Consider the following 27,932-nt stretch of genomic DNA (forward strand, 5'->3'; position numbering starts at 1 on the left):
GTATTAATTATGTTGTCTTTGTATTAAATTATATTATACTAAATAAATTGCCATCATGATGAATACTTGCGTTTGATTTTGCTATATTTTTACTCCCATACATGCACTGATGCACAAACATTAGCCTATCAAACTGGTAAAAAAAAAAAATGAAGACATGAAATTAACCAAATACTGTATGCCCAACCACGCATTGGAATAATGATCCGTGGAAAGAATTTGCGTTTCTAAAATGCTAAAATCTAGTTTACAACTTCCATGTCAGGAGGACAGAGTATAGGTAAATAAGCATATCAATAAAAAGCATTATTATTGTCATGTGTAAAAACATGTTTATGATGTTGATGATGAGGAAATGTGTACAGTTTATCTCACACATTATCAAATGTATCAACAAACTGGCACACTAATTTCCTCGATCGTCATGAACCACATGCACCAGCAGTTGGTTACAGAGTCTGATGACATTTTGGAGAATAAAGGATTCCACGCATCAAGACCACAAAGGCGGAGTTAGAAAAGTTTAACTAGCGTAGTGGGCGAGCGTAGTTAACGGTGCGCTTTCCTTACTGTTCTGAACCCTAAAGTTTAAGATCTATCTTAACCACGCTTAGAATGCTGCTTGCGCAATTCCACCTGCCACGGGGCATTTCGTCTTTTCACGGACTTTGAGAAAACGATCATGATATATCCTCATCAAACATGGGCAATTTGTAAATAAAGTGTACGGAGCGCTTTGAGGGGTGGAAGAAGATGCTGCTGCAGCTGTGCCTGCGGGGAGAGTGGCTCGCGCTGGAGCAGAGCATCAAAGGTCTGGACCGTGGAGACCCGGAGCTGAGCGCCGTAGATGAGGTAGGGTACGGTGGGAGACATCAGGCGGAGGGGAATGAAACACATGCCGTAAATGTCTTGTAAATATATTAGCACTCTGCGATATCAAAGACCCTCTTCCGTTGTGGAAATCATTAATAAATACATGAACAGACTCATCAATCATTTTGTATCAAACATGATAGGCAATGGTTGGTTGGTGGGTGGTGGTTAAGAACCCTGAGGACCGTGTGTGGGTGGAGGGTTGGGGCTGGGGCTCCTCCGAGCAGGCGTGAGGGTGTCGTCTCTGCATCAGGAGTCAGGGCTGACGGTGCTCATGGTGGCGGTGAGAGAGAACCGTCTGGCGGTGGTGGAGAGGCTGCTGGAGCTGGGAGTCAACCCTGCAGACAGGAGCAAGGTGAGGAGATAAGGAGGTAGCACTGGAAGGTAAACCAGTAAACCCAGTGATTTCTCAGTGTTGGGTGATTCTCTGCCCAGGTTGCTCAAACCAATGTTAATGACCTGTCAGGAAACTATGATTCAGACACACCTCCCACTCCCACACATAGCCACTGTATCAGAACCCTCCGTGTGTCTGCGTGTGTGTACGTGTGTCTGGGTGTGTACGTGGACCGGTTTGTCTGTTGGTGTGCCAGTGTGTCCAAATGTCGGTGTGTATTTTGGTGTGTGTGTGTTTGTGTGAGTGTGTGTGTGTGATATGAGCTCATGTTTCCCTCGGTTTGGGTGAGTGTCTCCCTGTGCTGAATCTGCAGTCTATTGTTGTCTCTCTTTGTGTAGGTGTGTGTGTGTGTGTGCATGTGTGTGTGTGTCCTTCATCATCTCACTCTGACGTTTCATGGAAACCCATGGCGTGACTTATAGTTAGTTCTCCTTGCGGTTTGGGTGTGTGTGTGTTGAGGTCTCGTCTCTCACCACACAGCATCCCCAGACCGTGTAGGGTTGCATCTGCTGGGTCAGAGCCTGTAGGGCTGATTCATGTGTCCAGATGAGGACACAACACACACACACACACACTCACACTCACACTCTGTCTCTCACACACACACACACACACACACACACCCCCACACACACACACACACACACACATACCGCTCACACTCTCTATCTCTCACACACACACTCACACACACACACACCACACAAACAGGAGCCCCATGCCAGAAACTCCAGCTTTCAGTCGATCTATCACCCAACAGGTCAGTCAGCCAGACAGATAAGACAGATGTTCAGTCAGTCAACCAACTACATGTCAAGGAGCTGGACAGACATATTGTCAACAAGCCAACAACCAGTCAGTAAGTCAGACAGACAGTCAGACAGCCAGTCAACCAGAAAGACAGTCAGCAAATTCAGTCAGCCAGTCAACAAGCCAGCAAGTCAACCTGTCAGGAAGCCAGGGAGACAGCTTTTCTAGGTTCAGTGCAGACCATTCTTTTGCCAGGGAGAGCTGCTTAAGTTTCCCCCAAAGGCTGGGAGCAGCCAGGGAATGTGGCCAGGGAATGTGGTTCCAGTCTGGGCTGAGAGCTCCACCACCCTCCCACCTCACCCCTCACCTCCACCTGCCAGCCCTCACCTCCACCCCGAACCCTCACCTCCACCTCCCAGCCCTCTCCTCCACCCTGAGCCCTCACCTCCACCCTGAACCCTCACTTCCACCCCTCACCCCTCGCTTCCACCCCTGAGCTCTCACCTCCACCCCCCTCCCCTCACCTCCACCCTGAGCCCTCACCTCCACCCTGAACCCTCACCTCCACTTCCCAGCCCTCTCCTCCACCCTGAGCCCTCACTTCCACCCCTCTTCCCTCACTTCCACCCCTGAGCTCTCACCTCCACCCCCCTCCCCTCACCTCCACCCCAAGCTCTCACTTCCACCCCTTACTTCCACCCTCGAGCCCTCACCTCCAGCTCCCTGACAGCCTACTTTTCTGGGATCTGCACAGCTCAGGCCCAGCAGAACTTAGCCTTTTGTTGTAATAACTTCTGACTGCACTGGTCAGATGGCTGAGCGGTTAGGGAGTTTAGGGAGGTTGCTGGTTCAATTCCCGGCCGTGCTAAATGACATTGTGTCGCTCTGGATAAGAGCGTCTGCTAAATGTAAATGTAATAAATATACCACTGAGAGGTGGTATTTCCAGTAGTGTGTGTGCATGCCTGTGTGTGTCCGTATGAGATATTAATATCCTGTCTCTTTCCAGATGTGATAGTTTAGCCCAGTAAGACAAAGACCATCACTCTCTCTTTCTATTTCTGTCCCTTTCTTCCTCTGCTCTCCTTTTCTTTCTCTCTCTCTCAAAAGAGAAGAGAGAGGAAGAGAGGGGAGGACAAGAGAGGAGAAGGGAGGAGAGAGTTGGAGGGTAAGAGCTCCTTCTAATGGAGGTTTGATGGCTTGGGTTACCCTTGGTGACACAGCAAGAATGTGGCATTGTCTGTGTGTCTGGGGTGTGTGTATCTGCTTGTGTATGTGTGTGCTCTCTTAGGGATTTGTCCTTGTTGGATTCCTGTCTCTTACACGATCCGTTTCTGTCCAATAGGATGGCAGGACAGCCCTCCATGTTGCCGCCGCCCATGCCAAGGATGACATAATCAAACTTCTGGTCAGGAAGTCAGATCCCAACACACCTGGAGGGGTAATACCTCTCTGTCTCTCCCTCCCTCTCTCCCCCTATTTCTCTCTCGCTTACTGTCTCTCGCTCTCACTGTCTCTCCATCTCACCTAACTCTCTCTCCCTCTCTCTATCCCTCTCTCTTTCTTCCTCCCTTTCTCTTTCTCCCTCCTTCTCCGTCTCTCTCACCCTGTCTTTCTCTCTTTCTGAGTGTGAGTTTTTCTTGTGAAGAAGAGAGACCCCCTGCCTGGTGTTTGATTGGAAGTTTCCACCAGAGGGGCTGAGCTTGGCTAGCCTGTCGCCAAGAGCTGTGAGATCTCCCACGGCAACCAGTGGCGGGAAAACTGGCGCCAGAGTGCCATAAGAATACCGCCCAACATTAGCCTTGGAAAAGTAGCCATCATTATTCCCCCTCTTTTCTCTCTCCATCTCCCTCACACGCTCTCTCTTTCTCGATCCCATTCGCTCTCTCATCCCCTTCACCCCCCCTTCTTTCTCCTTCTCTCTCTGTACGTCCCTTGCCCTCTCTCTTTTCTATTCCCTTCTCTCTTTACATCTCCTTCACTCCCCGATCCCCATCTCTCTCTTTCCCCCCTCCTTCTCTCTCGCTCTCGCTCTCTCTCTCTCTCTCTCTCTCTCTCTCTCTCTCTCTCTCTCTCTCTCTCTCTCTCTCTCCCAGCCCGGGCATCAGCTCCCTCTCCACTACGCTGCATCCAGGTGCCCCCCCTCCCTCCCCCCCCTCCAGACCCTCCTCCGAGCCTCCAACAGAGACGCACGTCTGACCCCTGACAAGGTACACTCTCCTCCTCCTCTCCCCCTCTCTTTCTTCACCCCTCTGCTCCCCCCTCCTCTCCTCCACCTCCACTCTCCTCCTTCACCCCTCTCCTCTACTCCTCTCCTCTGTCACCTCTCTGTCTGTGGGTGTATATACAGTGCCCTCCAAAAGTATTGGAACAGTGAGGCGAATTCCTTTATTTTTGCTGTAGACTGAAAACATTTGGGCTTGACATCAAATAATGAACGTGAGACCAGAGATCAACGTTTCAGCTTTTATTTCCAGGTATTTACATCAGGATCTGATGCACAACTAAGAAAATATCACATTTTGTTTGAATCCACCCATTTGTCATGTGATCAAAAGTATTGGAACAGATATACTTAAAACATATTTAAGTGAATAAGACTTAATATTTAGTTGCAAATCCTTTGCTTTCAATAACTGCAGCAAGTCTGTGACCCATTGACGTCACCAAACTTTTGCATTCTTCCTTTTTGATGCTTTCCCAGGCTTTCACTGCAGCCTCTTTCAGTTGTTGTTTGTTTTGTGGGGTTCCTCCCTTCAGTCTCCTCTTAAGCAGGTAAAATGCATGCTCTATAGGGTTTAAGTCTGGAGATTGACTTGGCCAGTCTAATACCTTCCATTTCTTGCCCCTGATGAACTCCTTTGTTGTTTTGGCAGTGTGTTTTGGGTCGTTATCTTGCTGCATGATGAAGGCTCTGCCAATCAGTTTGGTTGCATCTTTCCTTAAATTGGCAGACAAAATGTTTCTGTAGACTTCCGAGTTCATTTTGCTGCTGCCATCATGTGTTACATCCTCAATGAAGATTAATGAGCCCGTCCCAGAAGAAGCCATGCAAGCCCAAGCCATGACATTACCTCCACCGTGTTTCACAGATGAGCTTGTGTGTTTGGGATCATGAGCAGTTCCTTTCTTTCTCCAAACTTTAGCCTTTCCATCACTTTGGTAAAAGTTAATCTTTGTCTCATCAGTCCATAAAACTTTGTCCCAGAATTTTTGAGGTTCACCTCTGTACGTTTTGGCAAATTCCAGCCTGGCCTTCCTATTCTTCTTGCTAATGAGTGGTTTGCATCTTCTGGTGTAGCCCTTGTACTTTTGTTCATGAAGTCTTCTGCGAACAGTAGATAGTGATACCTTCACTCCTGCCATCTGGAGGTTGTTGCTGATCTCACTAACAGTTGTTTTAGGGTCTTTCTTTACAGCTCTTACAATGTTTCTGTCATCAACTGCTGATGTTTTCCTTGGTCTACCTATTCGACGTCTGTTACTTAGTACACCAGTAGTTTTCTTCTTCTTCAGGACATTCCAAATGGTTGTACTGGCTATGGCCAATGTTTCTGCAATGGCTCTGATTGATTTTCCATCTTCTCTAAGACTCACAATTGCTTGTTTTTCACCCAAAGACAGCGCTCTGGTTTTCATGTTGTTTTCACCTCTGAATACAGTCTGCATAGACAAAACCTATCTTACCCAATCTGAACCTGAGTGTAGACATTCAGTGGTATTTATTGATTGAATAATGTATGTAATAGGACACACCTGGGCAACAAAACACACCTGTCAGTCACATGTTCCAATACTTTTGCTCACGTGACAAATGGGTGGGTTCGAACAAAAAGGTGATATTTTCTAATTTGTGCATCAGATCCTGATGTAAATACCTGGAAATAAAAGCTGAAACGTTGATCTCTGGTTTCACATTCATCGTTTGATGTCAAGCCCAAATGTTTTCAGTCTACAGCAAAAATAAAGGAATTGGCCTCACTGTTCCAATACTTTTGGAGGGCACTGTATGTGTATGTTTATATGTTTCTCTGTGTGTGAGTGTGTCTGTATGTGTGTGTGTATACATGTATGTGTGTTGCTGTGTGTGCGTGTGTTGGTGTGTGTGTCTGATTCCAGGATGGCAGCATTGCTCTCCTCCTAGCGGTGGAGGCAGGGAATGTGGGAGGAGTCAAGGAGCTGCTTGGAACCCTGCCAGAGGCCCAGCTTGGATCTCAGACACAGGTAAGATACACACATACACATACATACGTACACACACACATACATACGTACACATACACATAGCTCCGGAATAAAAAAAAAAACACTGCACCTTGTTCTTTCCTTTCCCAGCGTTGAGAAGGAAAATTGAGAGTGAGGAACAGAAGGGTTCACTTTAAGAGGCCACTGCAAGTTGAACCCATTTGTTCCTCACTCAAACTGTCCTATTTAAATTATTTGTAAAGGAAAGAAAACGGTGCAGTGGTCTCTCAACTTCCTCTGGAGCTGTATACACACAGACACACAGGCACAGCTAACTACGGACTTGACATCACTTCCTGAGTGGGTGTGATTCTATGCCTGAAGGAAGGCATCTCATTATACATGCATCCCATGATGCCCTTGTATATATCCCATCAAATATCCCATTTAAGGCCTCCCTCTATATCCCGTAATGCATCAGAGTATATCCAATAATGCCTCAATAATGCCCATCATGCATCGGTGTATACAGGTGTGTGTATATAATGTGTGTGTGTGTGGTGTATGTGTGTATGGTGTGTGTGTGTGTGTGTGTGTGTGCAGGTCGGTGGAGATTCTGCTCTTCATGTCTGTATCAGGAGGAAGGACTTGGAGATGGCCAAGGTTCTACTGGACCATGGAGCGCAAGTCAACACACAGAACGTAGGAGCACGTGTGTGTGTGTGTATGTGTGTGTGTACTGACCTCTCCCTCTCCTCCAGATGTGTGTGTGCAGATCTTACCCTCTTAATCTGACGGCCATGTTGAAACAGATTAATAATAATAAGACTTTATTTATATATCGGACATTTCATACAAGAATTGCAGCTCAAGCTCCTTTACATAAAATCAATTAAAACAATAATACAAGTGAAAAAAGTTATAATTAAAACAGCAAATCTATAAAAACAATAATATAACTAATAAAAGTAGTAAACACTTCTAAGATAAAATAAGTTAAATGCTTTGGTAAAAAGGTAAGTTTTAAGCTGTCTTTTAAAAATGTCTAGCGTGTTTGCTTCCCTATGGGTAATTGGTTCCATAGTTTTGGGGCGTAATTGACAAAGGCCGCATCTCCAATCTTCTTATGACTCCTGGTGACCTGTAATAGGCCTGCATTTGATGATCGCAGTGTTCTAGCTGGTGTGTACTTTATAAGAGAGTTAGCAATGTAGCTAGGTCCTTGTCCGTGTAGAGCTTTGTATGTGAGGAAAAGGACCTTCAAGTCAATTCTGAAGGTAACAGGGAGCCAGTGTCAAGTAGCTAGAACAGGACATATGTGTTCTCTCCTTTTAGTTTTGGTTGATAGTTAGGTCTCATTTGTTTAGAGGATCAGTGTCAGTGCACATTTATTTTGACACAAAAGCCGGACATCTGGCGACAGGACAGTACAAACCTCCTGAATAGTTTTGCTTATTGCCAGTGTCATACATTTAACGTACTGATACATTTCTAACGTGAATCAAATGGTTTCATCTAACATTCAATCATGTACATTTGATTATTACTATTACAAATGGCTCAGCTAAATCAAAGTCCAAATCATCTGAATCATAAAAAGAGTGGACGTTGAACACCAATCGGATAGTCATAGTAAACAAAATCATGGATCATTCCTGTTGTTCACAGTCTTCAAAACATCCGCATTCTAAGCATTCTGTCTCCCCCTTTAGGCTAACATTCATAGCAACACCATCATGCATTTCAGGACAGCCAAGTTCAGTGGGTAACATCCGTATGTACGCGTGCGTGTGTGTGTGTACGTCTATGTGTGTGTGGCAGGGTGAAGGTCAGTCTCCTTTCCATATCGCTGCGTTTGAGGGTGATGAGATACTGCTGAAGCTTCTGTACCACAACAAGGCCAACCCCAATATCACTGACCAGGTACACACATACACATATGAGCGCACACTCTCACACACAAGCGTATACACACAGCCTACACGCATATATACACACAGATGCAGTAGACTCGCAAACACTCGCACTCTCCGCAGAAACCTTCCCCTGGAACTAGGGTCTAAATGGAGTTCCAGGGAGTAAAACGCAGGAACCATTCTAAGTCCCTCCTCTGTGGGCGGGTCTCTCTGGAACGTTTCACAATACACTCCCTGGAGAAGCTTTCTGGGGAAGCTTCTTGGGTTGGAAACACAGAAATGCTGCTCTACACATACATTCATTCACACACACATACCACCCTCCCACACACACACACACATTCCACACTCACATACCACCATTCAATACACCTACACACCTGCCCCCCCCCCCCCCCAGTTGGAGCGCTCCCCTCTGCACATCGCCGTAGAGAGAGGACACGCCCACGTGGTGGAGATCCTTACGGAGAAGTTCAAGTCCAACGTACTGGCCAGGACCAAGGTACCACACACACATACCCATACACACAAACACATACACACACGCTGCCTGCAGCTCTCCCTCTCTTGTCCTCCTGGTTCAGGATGGCAGCACGCTCCTCCACATCGCCTCCCAGTGGGGTCACCCTGACACTGCACTGGCCCTGCTCAGGAAGGGGGTGCCACTGCACATGCCCAACAAGGTACTGCTGTCGCTACTGCACATGCTCAGTAAGGTACTGATGTCCCTACTACACATGCTGTCCTCTGAAGATCATCAAAACAAAAGCTTTAAGCACTCTGCTTCACTTGGACCTCTCTCTCCCCACCCTCTCTTTCCCTATCCCTCCCTCCCTCCCTTTTTTCTCTTAATCTCCCTTTCTCTCTTCTTTCCCTTTCTCCCTTTTCCTGTCCCTCTCCCCTTCTCTCCCCCCTCATTCCAAACCCCCTGCCCCCTCCAGTCAGGTGAAGTGTGTCTCCACGCGGCCTCCAGGCGTGGCCACGCGGCTGTGGTGCGTGCTCTCCTCCAGAAGGGGGCGATGTTGGACAGCCGTACTCGTCAGGGCCTCTCGGCACTGCACCTGGCTGTGCAGAGCTGCAGGCCCCAGGTGGTGCAAGTGCTGCTGGGATACGGAGCCTGCGTCCAGCTGCATGGAGGACAGGTCAGAGGCTGTACTGGGATCTGTACTAGGATCTGTACCGTAGTGGGGTTTGTACTATGGTCTGTCTTTACTTCTATGCTCTACTTGGTTGCCCCCCTCCACACACACACACACACACACCAGTCTGGAGAGAGTCCTCTCCACATGGCGGCGCGGGTGAGAGAGGGCGAGAAGGTGGCAGAGATGCTGCTGAAGAGCGGAGCAGAGGTCAACGCGGAGCAGCAGGTCAGGTCTCGCTGACACACACTCTCATAGTGCACATACACTCACACGCACACACATTCACTCTTAAACACACACATTCACAGTATATGAATCCCACTCGCATGCCCCCCTTCCCCAGGACGGAGAGACAGCGGTGCATGTGGCAGCTCGACATGGAGGTGTGAAGATGCTGAGAGCCCTGCTTGAGGAGGGGGGAGACCCCACCTGGAGGTCAAAGGTAACAGCCTGACAGAGGAGGGGGGAGGAGGGAACAGCACAGCACAGAGGAAGGAAGATGATGACGCTTTATCATTTACGGTGTGTGTGTGTGTGTGCAGGCAGGGGAGAGTCCTCTCCATGTGGCGGTGCGTCACCGGCACGCCCACGTGGTGGAGGAGCTGCTCCTCCATCTGACCAATCAGAGGAGCCGAGAGGAGGCGTGTCGCTGCGTTTGCCAGGAGAACACGGTGGGCAGGAAACACTGATGCATGATGGGCATTATTGAGGCCTTTATTGGACATATATGACATATATGACTGATGCATTATGGTATATAGAGTGAGGCATTATTTGGGATATATGATGGGATATACACAAAGACTTCATGGGATGCATGTATAATGAGATGCCTTCCTTCAGGCATAGAATCATGCTCACTCAGGAAGTGATGTCAAGTCCGTAGTTAGTTGTTAATGTGACTGTGTGTACGTGTGCGAGTATGTCGTGTGTGTGAATGTGTGAGTGTGGTGTATGTGTGCAGGGCTTCTCTTCATGGATAATCCCCATTTAACAGAAAGAGAAGAACGTCCTGATCAGGACATTATTATTTCTGCGCACTGATTGTCCCTCCTGTCTCCCTGTCCTGCCAGAGAGGGGAGGCGTGTCTGCACCTGGCTGTTTCTTCAGGGGTCAGGGGTCAGGCAGGAGAGGAGGAGGAGGGAGAGGAGGAAGGGCAGGATGTACGCATCATCAGAACCCTGATGGAGTATGAGGCTGACATCACTGCTGTCACCACTGAGGTGTGTGTACGGAAGTGATGCACGTATGGATGTGTGTGTTTCTGTATGTCTGTATGCGTGTGTTGTGTTCCCTGAACCAAGGAGTGTGTGTGTGTGTGTGTCCCAGACCGAGGAGACTCCGCTCCACTACTGTGCCAGACAGGGCGACACCGCCGCCCTGCTGGTGATGCTGAGCCTCGTCGCACCCTCCCTCCAGCAGGGGGCCGTCAACAAACACTACAAGGTACGCAGGACCTTTATATTAACCAGAGAAGTCCATTTACTAGTCAATTTAATTCTCATTTACAATGTCCTGATCAAGGGACAGTGACAGGATCAAGTCCACACTAGACATTAAAACATAGATACAGTTAATGCAAGAAAACAATATTAGACTAAAGTAAAATCACAATATATACAACTCTCAACTGCGTGTGTGTCCAGAAGGGCTGGTCTCCCCTGCTATTGGCTGCAGAGCAAGGTCACCTGACAGTGGTGAGGACCCTGCTGCAACACCAGGCCAGAGTGGACGTCTTCGACCAGGTCCTGACCAATCCCTGCTGCTCTCTCACTGGACCGTGTTAGGATGTGTGTCAGTTATTGAGTGTGTGTGACACAATCTGTATACCATCAAATGATGATTAGCTGGCGTTGTGTGTGTGTATGTGCTTGTGTGTGTGTGTGGTGTGTATTTGTGTGCAGGAGGGGAGGTCTGCATTGCACTTGGCATCTCAGCGAGGTCATGTGGACATCGTAGACGTCCTGCTATCCCACAATGCATTTGTGAACGCCAAGACCAAGCTGGGCCTCACCCCCCTTCACCTGGGCGCTCAGAGCGGCTCCGCCCACCTTGTCTCCCTATTGGTCACAAAGCACCAGGCCAGCATCGACGCGCTGTCATTGGTCAGTGTCGTTGTCACTGGCATGGGTCTTTCTTTCTCTATCTCTCCCTCCCAGTCCCTCCCTCTCACTCTCTTTTCCACCTTCTCTTTTTCTCCCCCCTCTCTGATGTCTCCCTCCCTATTCCAGAGCAAGCAGACCCCCCTTCACCTAGCAGCAGTGTGCGGTCATCTGGAGGTGTGTTCCAGGCTGCTGCAGGTGGGAGCCGACATCACAGCCTCGGACATAGTGAGTCTCCTACGTTAAGCTGTGTGTGTGTGTTCTTATCCGACATAGTGAATCTCTGACATAACGAGGCTGTGAGTCTCCCATGTTTGGTTGTGTGTGTATGTTCATCCACCTGTGTACATGTTTTTGGCGGTCATGTGTGTTCCTGTGTCTGTGTGCGCTCATGCGTGCGCGTGTGCAGCGAGGTCAGACCCCCCTCCACCTGGCAGCCGAGAGTGACCACTCAGAGGTGGTGCAGCTGTTCCTACGGCAACGTCCCGAGCTAGCGACGCTGGCTAACATGGAGGGCGCCACCTGCACGCACATCGCCGCGGCCAAGGGCAGCCTGGCCGTCACCAGGGAGCTGCTCAGCTTCAGCCTGGGAGGAGCGGCACTCTGCAGCAAGGTCAGGGGTCAACTTTGGGAGGTCAGGTGTTACCCTGGAAGATCAGGGGTCAGACTGGGAGGTCAGGGGTCAGACTGGGAGCTCAGGGGTCGATCTGTGCTTCAGTTACTGTAGCTAGTCATTAACCTGATACAGTAGTATCACTTAAAGAACAGACTATATTTACATATCACGACCCTTATCACAGATAGGATTTTAATATAAAATGTCCTGTAATCATACATACTTATTTTTATTAGTGTTTAATATATGCGAAAATTGATTTTGAAACCATTGACACCGCATCAATGATGATTATCTCTGTGTTTGAGTGTTGCCCTCACTTCATATAAGCAAGTCCCTGGTACGGATGCTTTAGAGATCTCGGTAGAGTGAGGATAGAATGCAGAGTTTGGCCTGAAATGTTGAAGGCTGCGGTGCCAGTAAAAGCAGCCAACAGAACGGTGGAAATAGACATGTCACTCTCCTCACGGACTCGGGGGAAGTTTGCAGAGTATCTTTGATGCGTCTGTGTGGATGCACTTGATAAGGTGTGATTTGCCACCAGTTACCAAGTAGAAAAACTGATCAGGACTTCAGCCACAAACGCGTTTTGTGCACCCGTCTTGAACTGTATAGAATACACAGGCTTGTGTCTGGTTCAGGCTTTTGTACATCTTTCTCATTTGTGCTTGACCTATTTTGGGAGCTTCCATTGCAGCTGTACTACCTCCTCAATCTGTGGCGTTGGTGCTACATTCAGGAACATCATCTTGTTCGTTATGTTCTTCAGGGTGTACTTCCTCCCCTTCTGTAATGCGTTCCAAACAAACCAACTCTTTTGCTGGAGCCAGCAGCCATTGTGTGCAAACTCCTCAATAGCCTTTGAGTTGTCTATTGCCGTCTTGTGCCTTTCATACTCAGCCCTGTTTTTGTTGACTAATATATAGTGTTTTAACTAGCTGGCAATCGTCAATGTCGAGTGTAGCTAGACTGACGTTAAAGTAATGTTAGAGCTAGGTGACTGTATGAATTTGGCTAGCGCTAAAGGTAAAGTTAACTTCCAACTTTGAATATTAACACCACAAACACTGATTATAAATTTACATAATTTACCTATGAATTTACTTTGCTCCTCTTCAGTGACCTCTAATCCTAAACAAATGAACTCTGATTAATGTCCAAGCGCCATCCTCCCGACTTTGATCGACAGTGACTGACAGTTCGACCACTGTTGATTCACTCATGTATCCTTCCGCGCTGCAATATTTATGCTGCCGCCGAGTCGACCTCTCTATAACCTGTAAGTAGATCCTTTTAATAGAACTCAACTTAAAGCGTCAACAATTATTGGTCAGTTTCATTATAATATAAATAGGGTAAAGGGTTTGAAAATTGAATTTCATGACATTAAGTTTTCAAAGCGGTATAGATTCACAAAGGAGTCATACCTCAATGGGAAGGTTGGACCAGCAATCAAGCATGGAAGTGAGAGGAATTTTTCTGTGCCGGTGTTACGTCCCAAATGGTTCCCAATTCAACTGGTTCCCCAGCTGTGCGTGCACCTATCAGTCCGCCTCCATCACCAGATTCATCACAAATTCGCAAACATATTACTGGCGATTTTCAGGTCGGATCTCATATTTGCTGCGGAAAATATGAAAGTAGGCCAATAGCCTACGTGCGCACTACATTAGGCTACCATTTGCGACAAAATAAATGGAGACAAAATAAAACATTTGCAGGCTCGTATGAAGTGGGATTCGATCCCTCTAGAGCAAAAATATGATCACATAAGTCCGTTGACTTACACCGCGTGCCATACCAGCTTTGTAATGTGAGCAAAATGATTACGTACTTGTTAACTATGTTGGCCTTCAGGTAACATTTTGATTTGGCTTCTTCTGAATCAACTGGTTCCCATCGACACTACCCGAATGTAGGCTACTAATCACATATTTGGGGTTGTTTGGAGGCAATAGCCATATTTACTACGACATCAAAGGTCTTTCTGACACCACATAATAAAAATTCATACTAGGAACGTCGCTGCTAACCCAGACAATACGATCAAAATACGCGTAACACAACATGGAAACATTCGTTTCCTATGCGATTTGTGTAGCCTATGGCTGAGTGTTTCTTCGCTATATCTTTTGAAATCAATTCATTTCATAATTGAATATTCTGAATAAATGTAGTGAGCGCTACATTACAGCCAAGCACATGAATGGAAGCTAAGATACCACGAGCAAAAACACCTGTATTATTACATACCATTGCATTATACTGTGAGCCACTGAAGCACATGCATGAAACGGTCACAACGTTTTTAAGAACGTTGGCCTTCAGGCAACATGTTTTGGTTCTTCTGAATCAACTAGTTACCGTAGACACCACCCGAATGTAACTCTTCACGTACTTGGAGTAGTCTCAAGGCCATATTAACCACGATATCACAGACTCTTAGGCTAATGACACCACATATTGCGAAGTAATACTTAAATCGTCGCTGCATGATATAGAAACGTGCACGCCTAACCCATGGGCACAGACATGATCATACTTCTGATAATCATGGCAAAGTAACCCTAACAGGTAACCAGCTGTTTTGGGTGAACTCCAGTAGCCTAACCCCAAAAGATGGGTGGTTAATATGGCTATTGCCTTGAGACAACTCCAAGTACATGATGAGTAGCTTACATTCGGGTGGTGTCTACGGTAACTAGTTGATTAAGAAGAACCAAAACATGTTGCCTGAAGGCCAACGTTCTTAAAAATGTTGAGACCATGTTATGCATGTGCTTCAGTGACTCATGGTATAATGCAATGGTATGTAATAATACAGGTGTTTTTGCTCGTGGTATCGAATCCAACTCAAATCTTTTATTTTCTTAGCTTCCATTTATTATGGTGTGCTTGGCTGTAATGTAGCGCTCACTACATTTGTTCAGAATATTCAATTATGAAATGAATTGATTTCAAAAGAAATAGCGAAGAAACACTCAGCCATAGGCTACACAAATTGCATAGGAAACGAATGTTTCCATGTTGTGTTACGCGTATTTTGATCGTATTGTCTGGGTTAGCAGCGACGTTCTTAGTATGAATTTTTATTATGTGGTGTCAGAAGGAGCTTTGATGTAGTGGTAAATACGGCTATTGCCTCCAAACAACCCCAAATATGTGATTAGTAGCCTAAATTCGGGTAGTGTCTATGGGAACCAGTTGATTCAGAAGAAGCCAAATCAAAATGTAACCTGAAGGCCAACGTAGTTAACAAGTACGTAATCATTTTGCCTTCATTTCATAGCTGGTATCGCGTTGTCAGTCAACGGACTTACGTGTGTATGTATTTTTGCTCTAGTGGGATCGAATCCCACTTCATGCGAGCCTGCAAATGTTTTATTTTGTCGCAAATGGTAGCCTAATGTAGTGCGCACGTAGGCTATTGGCCTACTCTCAGCAGGCAAAGATCTTACTTGAAAATCGGCAGTAATATGTTTGCGAATTTGTGACGAATCTGGTGATGGAGGCGGACTGATAGATGCACGCACAGCTGGGGAACCAGTTGAATTGGGAACCAGTTGGGATGTAACACCGCCACTTCTCCAGCTCCTGGTAGCGAATTTATTCTACAGGGTGTTTTCAGATGGTTTTCAGACCCTCCTTCTCTAGTGTACTGCTGTCAGTCCTCTTATCCTCAATTGTTACCCCAAACTCCTCCATCAACTCAGTCAGCAACATCTTTTCAAATATCGAAAAGTTTGACGCTCTTTGACGTGCCATATTAGCTAGGCCGCTGAAGTATTGGAGTTTATTATAGTGGTGTGTAGCCGCTGTAGTGGTAGGCTATAAACGGTAACTAACAGTATCAGTAACTGATTTTTTTTTGTTACTGCCATTTTAGGAAAAAAGCACATGCATTAATTTAGGGATATTTTGTTCAGTATTTGTTCAACATACATTGTGAATTTGTTTAAATGTCATCGGAATCCATCATGTTGAACATGAACTGATCCTGTTTTAACCCTTGTTTAAACTAGTTTAACCAAATAACTTATATTGACAAGAAGTGAAAGCCAATAGAACGTTCCACACCAGCGCCCAGTAGCAGTGTTACGCTTCCGCCATTTTGGGGTGAAAGCGACTAGGCAGTCCACTAGCTTATTGCTGTCGCTTTGGCAATATCAGCTGCTTTCTTAAAAAAACAGTATGATGACAACAGAGAATAGCGTTATCATTAGACCAGTGATCATCAAATCCCCTTTAACAGTTTATTTCACAGGCAACTCTTCCATTTATTTCTCACAAAACCTTAATTTTCTCATTCTAGTCAGATTATGAGTCTGATAACTCTCCGTTGGGCTGAGTTACTCGTCAGAGGTGAGGTGGTTGATTATTGTTGATCATCTGTCCATCATCGTATAAAGCCGCCCTGACAATTTCATTGGTCCGAACAGCTCCTGTTCGGACATAATTTTCCCCCAACCGAGCTTCCCCAGTTGCCTGGCTCTGCCCTCCTAAGTACGTCCGCTCAATTTGGATTTTGCTTCTGTACTAGGTCTGGGAGTTTGGCTCTGAATTCGGTTTTCAGAAACACATTTTTTGTAGGTCCAATCAGCGAACAGAGGGAGTGGCTGAGAATGATAATGCTAAGGTCGTGCACTAGTTTGTGTTGTAGTTAGTAATGGCGGCGGAGAAAGATGCGACCAAAGCTATTCTGCGGTTGTGGCAACGCTGCCGAATATCCATAAGTTAAAGCCGGTGCAAGAACATTCCTTACTGAGTTTTGTTGGTGGCCATGATGTTGTGGCTCTCCTCCCCACGGGGTTCGGAAAAAGTTAGATTTTCCAGCTACGGCAGCTAGCTCCGTTACAGCAGTGGTGAAGGAGTTGGCCAAGGTGAACGCTAGCGATTGGTTATGGCAGATCAGAGTTACTCTGGGCAGATCCAATAGTTTTAATCTTCAACAGAGTACCTGCCTTCAAGGAAGTTAACGCTCATCAATGGAGCGATCCCAGACCCTCTGTACAAATGAAATGTACGTAGGTCTGGTTAGGACCAGGCTACTTCCCCAGACCCAACTTCCCAACAATTTTTTTTGTGGGCGGGGCTAAGTTGTGCTGACACTAACTAGTTTCTCATTTAGACACAATAACGCTCACCTCACCAGTGGCCAGTTCACACACACACACTGTCATCAACAAGCAACAACCAACAAGCAACAACCGTGTCCCATAGCAACGTTTGCACAAGTTTTGTTGCGTTCACAGTTGCCTATTATCGTCAGGTGAGGCTGTGATTGGAATACGGGACAAATCAAAATCACCCATAATTTGGGATGTCCCGAACAATTCGGGACGGTTGGCAACCCTAAGACCACACCTTAAATAAATCCTCTTGTAAGTAATAAGCCCCCATTCAAGTGGTGAGCATTAAATTAGTGTATTTAATTATTGGATTCCACAATCGATAACGAAAAAACATATAAAAGACAATACAGCATTTACTGTAGGTGTAGTAAGTGAACAACATTTACTGATGGCTTAATTTAAGAAATGTTCTATTGCGCTTCTGATTTGGCTGTGAGATTCGCTGATTATGGGTGCGTAAGATATGGATTCTGATCTGTATCAATAGTCTAACCATGTAGATAAGTGACTTTTTGCACTTTTGTGTCACACACTACTCATAATGTTAACAATAAGGCATAAGTTTCGCCTCGTTCTTCTATACTCTTTGGTTTCAGTAATCCAAAGTTTAAAATGAAGATGTGCAACACATCTCTGATTAATTATAAATCAGTTTAAACCTAGATTTACTAACCCTATTATTAATTTATAGGGTTATTTTAATCCATGTTGGTGCAACCCAGCCTAAAAAAAGCAAAAGTGTCATCATTCACAAATCAGTGAAAGGTTTAATCAAAGTGGAGATTGCCATAGTAACAGAAAGTCGCTAGATTTGTCGCTACCCAGTTAGCATCAGACCGACAGGCCATAATCTGATTTACAAATGTATTTTCAAACAACACTTTTTCCCTTCAGCACCCATAACTACCTCTTTTTTTTGCTACACATCTTACATTTTTGGGCAAAGTACCCATATTTGTCTACTCCAAATGGCAACAATAAACTTATGACAATGACAAATAGAAGGTGGTCCTTTGTTACAACCTACCCCACATACTGGGGTAAGTTGTAACAGGTACACAAAATGCACCAAAACTAAGTGATATGCCACAACAATTTTTTTGTTGTTGTCATAATGGTGACAAATGAAATTGGTCAGGCCTGGAGTGCATGCCTGGTGGGCCCAATAGCTACACAAAACACACTTGACCCACAGTTCTTTGGGTCTTGGATTTCTAGATGGTTCCATGCAAATGACACAGAAATCTTCCTCTGCTGAAGAGAAGTTATCAGCCTTCACCCTTTGCCCAGCAGGTAAAAGGTGCTTGACTGAGCTGCACTCCTGTGACCTCCTGGTTGATTGTAGAAACAGCTACCAAACCCTGAAGACACAAATACATTCAGTTTCATCCAGGAACAGTAGGATCAACCAAACGCTTTGTTTGTTCCTGCTCCGTATTTTCTTACCTCTGGGGTCACAATGTCACAGTGGAGATGTCTTTACCACCACAGCTGGGTCCGATTGTCCATGACAATACTGATTTTCTGCACAACCTCCTCCAGGGTCTGTAAAGAGAAGAATCCCTCAGTATCAGTGCAACATGTTGGGGATTGAACTTCAGTCTCCTAATTGCTAAGCCAAACATACCAATTGACTAACCACTTACCTCTACTAGTCACTGTAGGGTGTGTGTGTATGTGAAGTGGTCGATACAGAAGGAGAAAAGTCTACATGACAGATGTCTGAATTATCTGCAGAAGTTCAGTGTAGCGCCTGGTCCAGTGCAGTATGCCGACTTAAGAGATGTAACATTACAATTTGTGGCAAGAATTTACCAAATCGTGGTTCTATTTAAGTACATTGCACTAACCTGTCTACCAGTGTCGCAGAATTTGCAGGGTTGTCACTGGCTTCTTCAGTCTCTCCAGAGTTATAACGACTAACAACGTTATTAAATCGATTTGCCAAAGCTTGTAGCCTTTGCTGTCGGTCCATTTTAAATACAGTAGCCGAATCTTGCAGTTACCTGTGTGAGAGGCAGATAGAAAGCAATAGGGGTGGGTGGATCGATCTACGGAGGAGGCTGTGATATGTCCACTTCTTGAGCAGAGAGCTGCTTTTTACCTTTAGTAAAGTGAGGGATCCTAAGGGTAGCACCACGTGTGGCAAGCTCATCTCTGATGGTAAAACCAAGATCTGCCAGTATCTCATAATTATGCTCATTCTAGAAGGTCATAAAATCCAGACTCAGCTTACTTACCTTACTCACCTTAGCAGTCACTCTGGATAAGAGCGTCTGCTAAATGCAAAATGTTAAGTCTGTACACGAACGTCAATTGGCACATTTTGTCCACAACGGCCTGCCATACCCCCGTCCCTCCTTTATGTCAAAATTCGATGGTGGAATCTTATGAGATAGGGCGCCTACTCTAGCCTTTTAGTCCTCTTAAATGTTATAAAGCATTGAGGAAATGCAGAAACACAAAACAGCAGCTACATATAGAAAATACAACAACAACAAATATCGCTTTGGAGATGCGCCCCTATTAGCCGCATATAGCGCATATTTTTTGCGCCACTCCCCACGGGAAGCCTGGATAGACGACAGGTAGAAGCAGAAAAGAAAGGGGAGGGTGACGAAGATGGGCGAAGCTAGAGATGGGCTATCAGGTGCTTCAGCACCCCCAAGAAAGACCAAAGCACCCCGATAGCCCCCCCTTAAATATTTTTCATTTAGTAATACTACTCAGGCCCGGAGTTGCCATCGAGAGAATCGGGAGAATTTACGGTGGGGCGCTCTGCCCGCCCATAAATGTGGCTTTCTCTTAGTTTTTTTCACACATCAAATAAAACGATTTGTGTTAAGTTTGTTAAGTTACTGTGTGAAAGTTTCTTAAGTGACAGTCTGATAAGTAAGCTAATAGGCTACACTAGGTTTTAATCTAAATAAGCGAATGATCGTCCAGGGCCTTTTCCAGAACATGGCAGCGCTTGTCCTTCTCCTTCCAGTCGACTTGCAATTTGGTCATGACACCGGCCATCTTCATCAGGTTTGCCTCCTTCTTCTCACTGGACAGGACGATGATCTTCCCATCCTTTGCACTTTCTGCTCGGAGGTTTCTCTCCAGCGTGATGAGATTTGCCCTGGTCATGTTGCATTTAACATCTGCCATCTTTCTGGCTGATTGGGCCGCACAGATTTCAACTCTGAGGCCAGAGAGCTTCGTCTGGAACTCTCCCCCAAGCTGAGCTAGTTTGGGGGCTGTATTTCCCGCCTCCAGCAGCTTGGCTGTGGCCAAAGTGAGGCCCTGCTCAGACAACTTCAGGGCTGATCTCAGCTCCTGCCTCTCCTTCTCCCAGGATCTGAGGTGAGGGGTCTAACCATCCTCCAGATCCTGTAGGGCCCTTTGGAGGTTCACCAAGTTTGCTGTTGCGACGCTGTTCATCTTGGCGGCGGCGGCGCAGCCCCTTAGGGTGGTCCGAGCCCTGGCCAGGGCTTCTGCTTGAACACGAGCTTTCACTTCCGTCAGGAGCTTCCTCTATCATGTTCTCAAAGGTTCTCCTCTCCACCTTCATCTTCTCAACCTCTCTGGCCAGATTCCTCTCTCTGGCAGTGGGCTTCTCAGCCTCAGCTGTGGCCCTGACAACGTCTCGACGCTTCTCCTCGATCATCAGACAGGTCCGTCTGGCCATCTTCTCCCTGTCCCCTGCACCCTTTTTCATTTCACAGGCGTTGGTCTTCCTTTGAGGTTTGCTCACTGTTTTGGAAGATGTCACTTCTGACTTGAAGTGTCCTTTGTCAGCAAGCTCATGTGAAAGGCTTTCCCCAGTGGCCTTTGAGAAAATTGAGACAATTAAGTGACTTGCATTGACACCCTCAACACTCAATATAATATGTGTTAATATGTAATTGTGTGGTGAATAAAGAATAATAGCAATAATAGGTTTTTATGATGACAGTTGGACTCACTATGGCTTTTTGATCTGCCTCAAGGTCTCGTTGGAAAGGCTCCTTCTCCTGTGAAACAATATAATATGAAAAATATATTGAGTTCACTCCACAAACAACCATCAGGACAGCCATATCAGTCAACTGTTTAAATAATCAGTGTTGAAAGGTTGACCTACCTTGTCTTTTTTCTTATCAGGATTAATTGTTCCTTTGCTACATTCATAATAAATTGAAAATGAGATATTTCATGAAAGATGCACAAAAATAAGTACGCGCTGTGCTACTGATGTGTTGAAAGAATATCGGACGTCACTCTGTTCCTTTAAACATTCTAATCATTACGACGTAGAACAATGATCTGGATTGGAGGCCAAACTGGAAAGAGCCTGTTTGTAAATCTGCTGTTTAGACTAAAAGGCCAACATTGTTAAAGTTTTTTTTTTTTTTTTAAGTAGCTTACATTTTGGATCGAGATCTAACCTTTATATGTTTATGAGCGCAGATATGATTGTTTTTCAAATACATTCAAAGTACATTTTAAACAAATGTTTTAAAGTAGCTTACATGTTTGATTTAGGATCGAGGTCTTACCTTTATATGAAGTGTTCATGGATCTGAGTATAAGTCGAATGCTTGTCACTTATAAACAGGGAATGCATTCATGACATCTTCAATGTGTCATCATGTTACCATGGTGATTGAACGTGAACACTAGTTGCCTAGATAGTTGCCTAAAGTCAATTACTACAACGTCATGAAAACATCCTAGTCATCTCTTTCTGCCAGAAACAGACCCCTATCTCTGAACACAGCCAAATGCACAACATATTTCAGACCCAGATTAAGAAATCAACAAATGGTGTTCCACTTGTAATGGGTAAATAAAGTATGGTATTGTGCTACATGTAGGTAAAAAACTTGCTTATCTAGCTAGCTATAATTATAATGTTTGCAGAAGGATCTTTGTGACTTAACTAAAGCTATTATAGTCAGAGAATGCCTCATGAGGGTGCTTTGGCCACTGAAGGGAAAACTTTGGCAACTCTGACTTAGTTTCCTCTTCCTCGAAAAAAACCTTATGTTTATTTTGTCTGTGGAACAGTCGATGTCTGAAGTGCTAGCTGCAAGCGCAATGCGTCGATCAAAGAGTATGGGAGTTGAATCTGCGTGCGTGATGCTGTTTGTCTAGAAAACGCGGAGTGGAATTCTATTATTATGGGTATTCTCCCTACTGATAAAGTGGAACGGATTTGATTGTGAAGCAATGGAAAGATCGCTGGACTAGATCGTAGACCAGTCATGCACTAATATTTTGATCTCAAATGTGTGGGGGTCCAAACAACTTTTTAAGTGAGGGGGACGTGACCCCCTCAAGTTACATTGAGGCGACGCCCATGCATATAGATAGATAGATAGATACTTTATTAATCCCGTGACGAACATGCCAGCACAAGGAAGGAACGAAGAGACTTTATGCAGACCTCGTAATTGAAAACGGGCAGTTCGAGGTTCGGTTGCACTCCTTCGTACTTCAACTGATGCGTATGAGTTGATTGGCGTGAAGGAGGAGTCAAACTTCAGTTAATCTAACTCCATTTAGTCCCACTCCTCACTAAAATCCTCAGAAGAAAGTACATTAAAATGACTATACTCAAATAAGGTGTTTCATAAGACTAGCAAAGCTACAGTGCTGTCAGGTCAATACCTGGGTACTGTACTGGAATAAACAAAAATGGTTTTCTGCATCAGTAGATTTAGGATGAATTTGGCTTTTAACAAACCTTAAGTCACAACTTTAAAATAGATTTTGTTTTGAATTTCCATAGTCTTTCAAACCTTTTCATAAGGGCTTTTCTTAAATCATGTGTCCCCAGACCAGTGGCTCTGGGCCCCTCCACCTGGCCTCCTCTGGGGGCCATGCAGAGGTGGTGAAGGTCCTGCTGGAGGCTGGAGCCCCCCCACTCCTGGAGGATGCTGTGAGTCACACGCACATTGAATTAAACACACATACACCATGCACACACATACATTTACCAGCATTTTCCTGTGTGTTTGCAGGAGGGGATGACTGCAGTTCATCTGGCAGCCAGAAGGGGGCACACTCACCTCCTGGAGGTCCTTAAACACAGCCTCTCTCTCAGCATCAGTAGCACCAAGGTACCGACCCCTGTCTCACCCACAACCTGTGTGGGCCTGCGTGCTCATAGACTACCACTGCCATATCACATCCCTGTAAGCAGTTTGTGTGGTGTGTGTGTGTGTGCAGACAGGGCTGAGTGCGCTGCATGTGGCAGCGTGTCACGGGCAGGTGGAGGCGGTGAGGGAGCTACTGACCCAGGTTCCGGCCACCATGCGCAGTGATGCCCCTGGTGCAGGCCCCAGGGGTGGCCCCCCGGCGGAGGTAAGCACAGGGGGTTGGGACGGATATACCTCAGGGGTTGGGCATTTGACTGCATATCATCAGGTTGTAGGTTTGAATCCCCCTGCGTACATGGTGTTCTGACAGAGCATCTGTCAATACGTGTGAGTGGGAATAAGTAACAGGGTAGAGAAGCTAACAGGCTGCTTTGATGGAATACTCACCTGCGTGTGTGTGTGTGTAGTCAGGATACACTCCTCTCCACCTGGCCGCCCAGTCAGGTCACGAGGGAGTGGTCAGACTGCTGCTCAACTCTCCAGGTGTTCAGGCTGACGCACAAACAGATGTCCAGGTACCCCCCCACTTCCCAGTGTGTGTGTATTAGTGCATGCTCTTGCCTACGCGTCCAAGTGGGTGCTCTCGCTGACCCCTCCCCTTTCCCCCAGGGCTCCTCCCCCCTGCACCTGGCAGCCCAGCGTGGCCATGTGACCGTGGTGGGCCTGCTGCTGAGCCGCTCCGCCCCTCTGCTACACCTGAGGGACGAGGCGGGGCGCACCTGTCTTCACCTGGCCGCCGCCAGCGGACACGTCGCCATGGTGAGGCAGCTGCTGGGCCAGGGGGCCGACATCAACATCACTGACCAGGTGAGAAATAGACTGGTGAGACAGGCGGGTGAGTCCAGGAAGACAGACAGGTAGACAAACAGCTCCAAGACAATATGATTATCCAACTTGCTAATCTAGCTAACCCAGTTAATAAAGTTCATAGCTCTTAACCAACCTAGCTAACCCAGTTAATCAAGTTCATAGCTCTTAACTAACCAAGCTAACCCAGTTAATCAAGTTCATAGCTCTTAACTAACCTAACTAACCCAGTTGATCAAGTTCATAGCTCTTAACTAACCTAGCTAACCCATATCCTAGCTAACCTAGCACTTAGCTAAGCAGATTTTAGCTAACCAAGATCTGAGCTACCCCGTCCCTTTTCCTGTGCAGGCTGGCTGGACGGCGCTGCACTGTGCTGCCCAGGCCGGCTGTCTGGACGTGGTGCGCCACCTGGTGGAGAGTGGCGGCAACACAGGCGTGGAGTGCCAGGCGGGCAGGACGCCACTCCAGTACGCCGCCATGGAAACACACCTGCACAGCCTCAGCTTCCTGCTGAGGCGAGCCGACAACAACACACTCCGACTGCTGGAGGACAGGAAGGTCTGGACACACACATACAAACACACACACACATCCATACTGAACAAACAAATGTATATATATATGTGTGTGTGGATTTGCTCCCCAGTTTGTGTTTGACCTGATGGTGTGTGGCCGTTTGAACTCTGACCTCTCCCTGGACGAGTTCATCCTGTCGTCCCCCGCCCCCCTGGACACCGCCGTCCGCCTCTCCCGGGCGCTGGGATTGGCCGCCCTGCGGGAGAAGGAACGCTCCGCCGACCTATCCGCTGCGGCCGGGCACTGCGAGGGCGTGGCCTCGGACCTGCTCAGTATGGCGTCCATGAGCGTGGCCGGGCCCGGACCGGGGTCCGCACCAGGGTCAGGACTGGGCACCGGGGTGGTGCTGTGCTCGGTGGACCACAGGGGGCTGAGCCAGCTGGACCTGCTGCTGGAGGCTGGCCTGCAGGGGGTGGTGGCCCAGCCAGCCGTCCAGGCCTACCTGTCTGAGCTGTGGCTGGGCTGCCTGGCTCACTGGGACCCCTGGAGGCTCCTGCTGCTCTTCATGGCCATGCTGCTCTGCCCCGCGCTCTGGGTGGCGCTCTCCCTCCCGCTCACACACAGGTAGAGTGAGACACACACACTCCCACAGTGTCAAGTATCAAGTGTACTCCTAATCTATCAGCTAACACTGTCCCCCCCCCTAACCCCTCCCTCCCACCAACCCTCCCAGGTACAACACTGTGCCCATCGTGAAGTTCATGTCCCACCTGGTGTCCCACCTCTTCCTCCTGCTCCTCCTCATCCTCACCACGGTGTACCCCCCCCTCAGCCCCCCCCACCTCGGCCGGCTCACGCCCAGCTGGACTGACTGGCTGCTGTTGTCCTGGATGGCTGGGATGCTGGTGGGTGTGTGTGGGGGGGGATATCCTCCCCCAAATACAACAAACAAACTTCTCTTTACTTCTTACAACCACGGAGACATATGTGGCTGTAACAGTGTGTCTTGTATGTGCGTCCAGGTGTCAGAGCTGAGCCAACCAGGAGAGAGGGCGGGGCTAGCGTGGGTCCGCGTCCTCGTCTTGCTCTTCGCCGGCTCCGCCCTCCTGTGTCACTTCCTGGCTGTGGTCCTGCAGGGCTTCAGCCCCGCCCACCTCCACTGCCTGTTCGCCCGGAACGCACTGCTGGCGGTTGCCATGGCGCTGGGCTTCGTGCAGCTTCTGGACTTCCTGTCGTTCCACCACCTGTTCGGGCCCTGGGCCGTCATCATCCGAGACCTCCTGAGGGACCTGGGGAGGTTCGCTGTGATCCTGGCTCTGTTCCACACCGCCTTCACCCTCAGCCTGACCGCGCTCTGCCAGCCTGTGTACCCCTACAGACACCCTGACCCCGCCGTCACCCCCAGCCCTGGCCGTGAGTACACGCACCCTGACCCCCTAGCCCTAACCCTGAACCCAACATGACCTTTACCCCTAGATCTCGCCGCCTCCCCCATCCCTGTCTCTTGAGTACGCAAACCTTAGACCCTGCCTTGACCCCCCGTGACAACCACCAAAAGGATTTCCTGTCTCGTTCAGACTTCCTTGACAACGCCACGGCCCCAACATCGCCGGGGGACCAGCCAAGCGTCGGGGAGGAGGAGGAGCCAGAGCCAAGCCACACCCCCCTGGAGCTGTCCGTCCTGCTGTTCTTCGCTCTCTTTGGTCTGACCGACCCGGAAGCCCTGCCCCCTCTCCGCCAGTCCCCGCCCACCGCCGCCCTATTGGCCCGCCTGGCGTTCGGCAGCTACCTGGTTGTCACGGTGATCGTGCTGATCAACCTGCTCATCGCCATGATGAGCAACACCTACCAGAGGATCCAGGCGCGCTCCGACGCAGAGTGGAAGTTCGGCCGGGCCGTCCTCATCAGAGACATGAGCCGCAAGTCAGGAACTCCCTCTCCCCTCAACCTCGTCACGCACCTGTATCACTACGCCAAGGTGCTCTGCAAGCACGCAGGTGAGCCGGGACTAGATTCAACTCTCTAGCGTCCGCTCTGAGGGTTCAGCTTGGTTCTAGGCGCTGATCTGAGGGTGGAGGGTGGTTATCTTTGAATCTCTTGGTGACGGCTTGTAAGAAGGACTATACACATTCAATTATCTGGTATGGAACGGGTTTTACTGGAACATAAATGTTTACCTGTAGAGTAAATCCTAAACTGTGTGCATGTGGACTCGTGTATATGTGTGTGAGTGTCTGTGTGTGCACACGTGTCTGTGTGTACGTGCTTGTGTGTGTGTGTGTCCCAGGTAAGGTGTGTCCTGGGGAGGGGGGAGAGCTGAAGTCTGAAGAGGAGGATCCAGAGGGGGGGGGCAACCGGGGGCCCCGGGGGTCTCTGGACCTGCTGACTCGCAACAGAACCAAGAAGAGAACCCAGATCCAGCCTGAGGGTGAGCACACACAAGTTCCACCTGATGTTGTTCTTGTTACCATGGTTGCACTCCATGGTTTTCCTACAACTCTATGGTTCTCGACAGTCCTGTGCTTCTAAGGTTCCTCTGGGTTCTCAGGTGGGCTTCCTGGCTGCTGGAGGCAGGCGGGCCAGGTGAGGGTGGAGCAGGTGTCAGACTGGAGCCTGGTGGTGCAGCGCTACCAGGCCCTGAGGGGGCAGAGCCCTGGGGGGGGTCACCTGGGGGTCACACCGTGACGGAAGGAGATGGGAGACTCTCCTTCCACGATACACTGCCTGGCTGTCACACACACACACACACACTCACTCTGCAGTGTGGAAGAAGCATCTGGTGACCAGAATCAGGAGGGAGACTCTGAAACTGTGTGAAAACGTAATCAACGACTAAAACACTGCCAATCACTTGGTATGACATCTGTCTGACTTGGGTGTTAACTGTACATCTGCATGTCTGGTGTGATTATAATAACTATACAACACGTTCACATAGCATGTGTGTTTATCCAGAGGGACGACAGAGGGGGAATTTGAACCTGCAAGCATTTGATCTGCAGTGAAATGCTCTAACCACTGAGCTCCAACCTCCCAGGATGTATGATGAGTGAGAGCCTGTGTTATGTGAGCTGAATCCCCCCTGTAGCTGTGTGTGAGCTTGTAAATGATGAGCTGTGTAATCCCTGGAGCTCGAGTGGGACGCTACATCGTAATAACACTGAATAAACTAACTGTATGGAAATAAACATCCTTCTGTACTAACAGGTGTGATGTCATTTATCTCTGTTCGGGTCCTTCTTTTTTCTCCCCTTTCCCTCTCTCTCTCCCCTCCCACACTCTGTCCCCCCCCCTCTCGCCTCCTCCCTCTCCCCCCTCCCTTTTCTCTACCGTCTTCCAGTTTGTCCCCTTCTCTTTCCCCCTCC

The 27,932-nt window shown here is 47.7% G+C and overlaps 1 protein-coding gene across 1 annotated transcript; it reads left to right on the forward strand.

Moving 5' to 3' along the window:
* Window positions 1-561: 561 nt before the first annotated feature.
* Window positions 562-26,910, forward strand: trpn1 (transient receptor potential cation channel, subfamily N, member 1; the record flags this gene model as incomplete). The annotated part of the gene is made up of 30 exons (XM_047019668.1): window positions 562-852; window positions 1,127-1,228; window positions 3,366-3,461; window positions 4,117-4,230; window positions 6,140-6,244; window positions 6,809-6,907; window positions 8,027-8,128; window positions 8,522-8,623; window positions 8,706-8,804; window positions 9,063-9,263; window positions 9,387-9,488; window positions 9,607-9,705; window positions 9,806-9,934; window positions 10,337-10,486; window positions 10,593-10,709; window positions 10,910-11,008; window positions 11,168-11,368; window positions 11,495-11,593; window positions 11,775-11,978; window positions 22,920-23,021; window positions 23,104-23,202; window positions 23,312-23,446; window positions 23,649-23,756; window positions 23,851-24,048; window positions 24,400-24,609; window positions 24,698-25,191; window positions 25,301-25,472; window positions 25,590-25,980; window positions 26,145-26,564; window positions 26,855-26,910. Coding segments are annotated over exons 1-30 (4,704 nt in total), but the record flags the coding sequence as incomplete, so codon positions are not given.
* Window positions 26,911-27,932: the final 1,022 nt, after the last annotated feature.

Source organism: Hypomesus transpacificus, chromosome 4, assembly GCF_021917145.1.
Source record: "Hypomesus transpacificus isolate Combined female chromosome 4, fHypTra1, whole genome shotgun sequence".
In the NCBI taxonomy this organism is placed as follows: Eukaryota; Metazoa; Chordata; class Actinopteri; order Osmeriformes; family Osmeridae; genus Hypomesus; species Hypomesus transpacificus.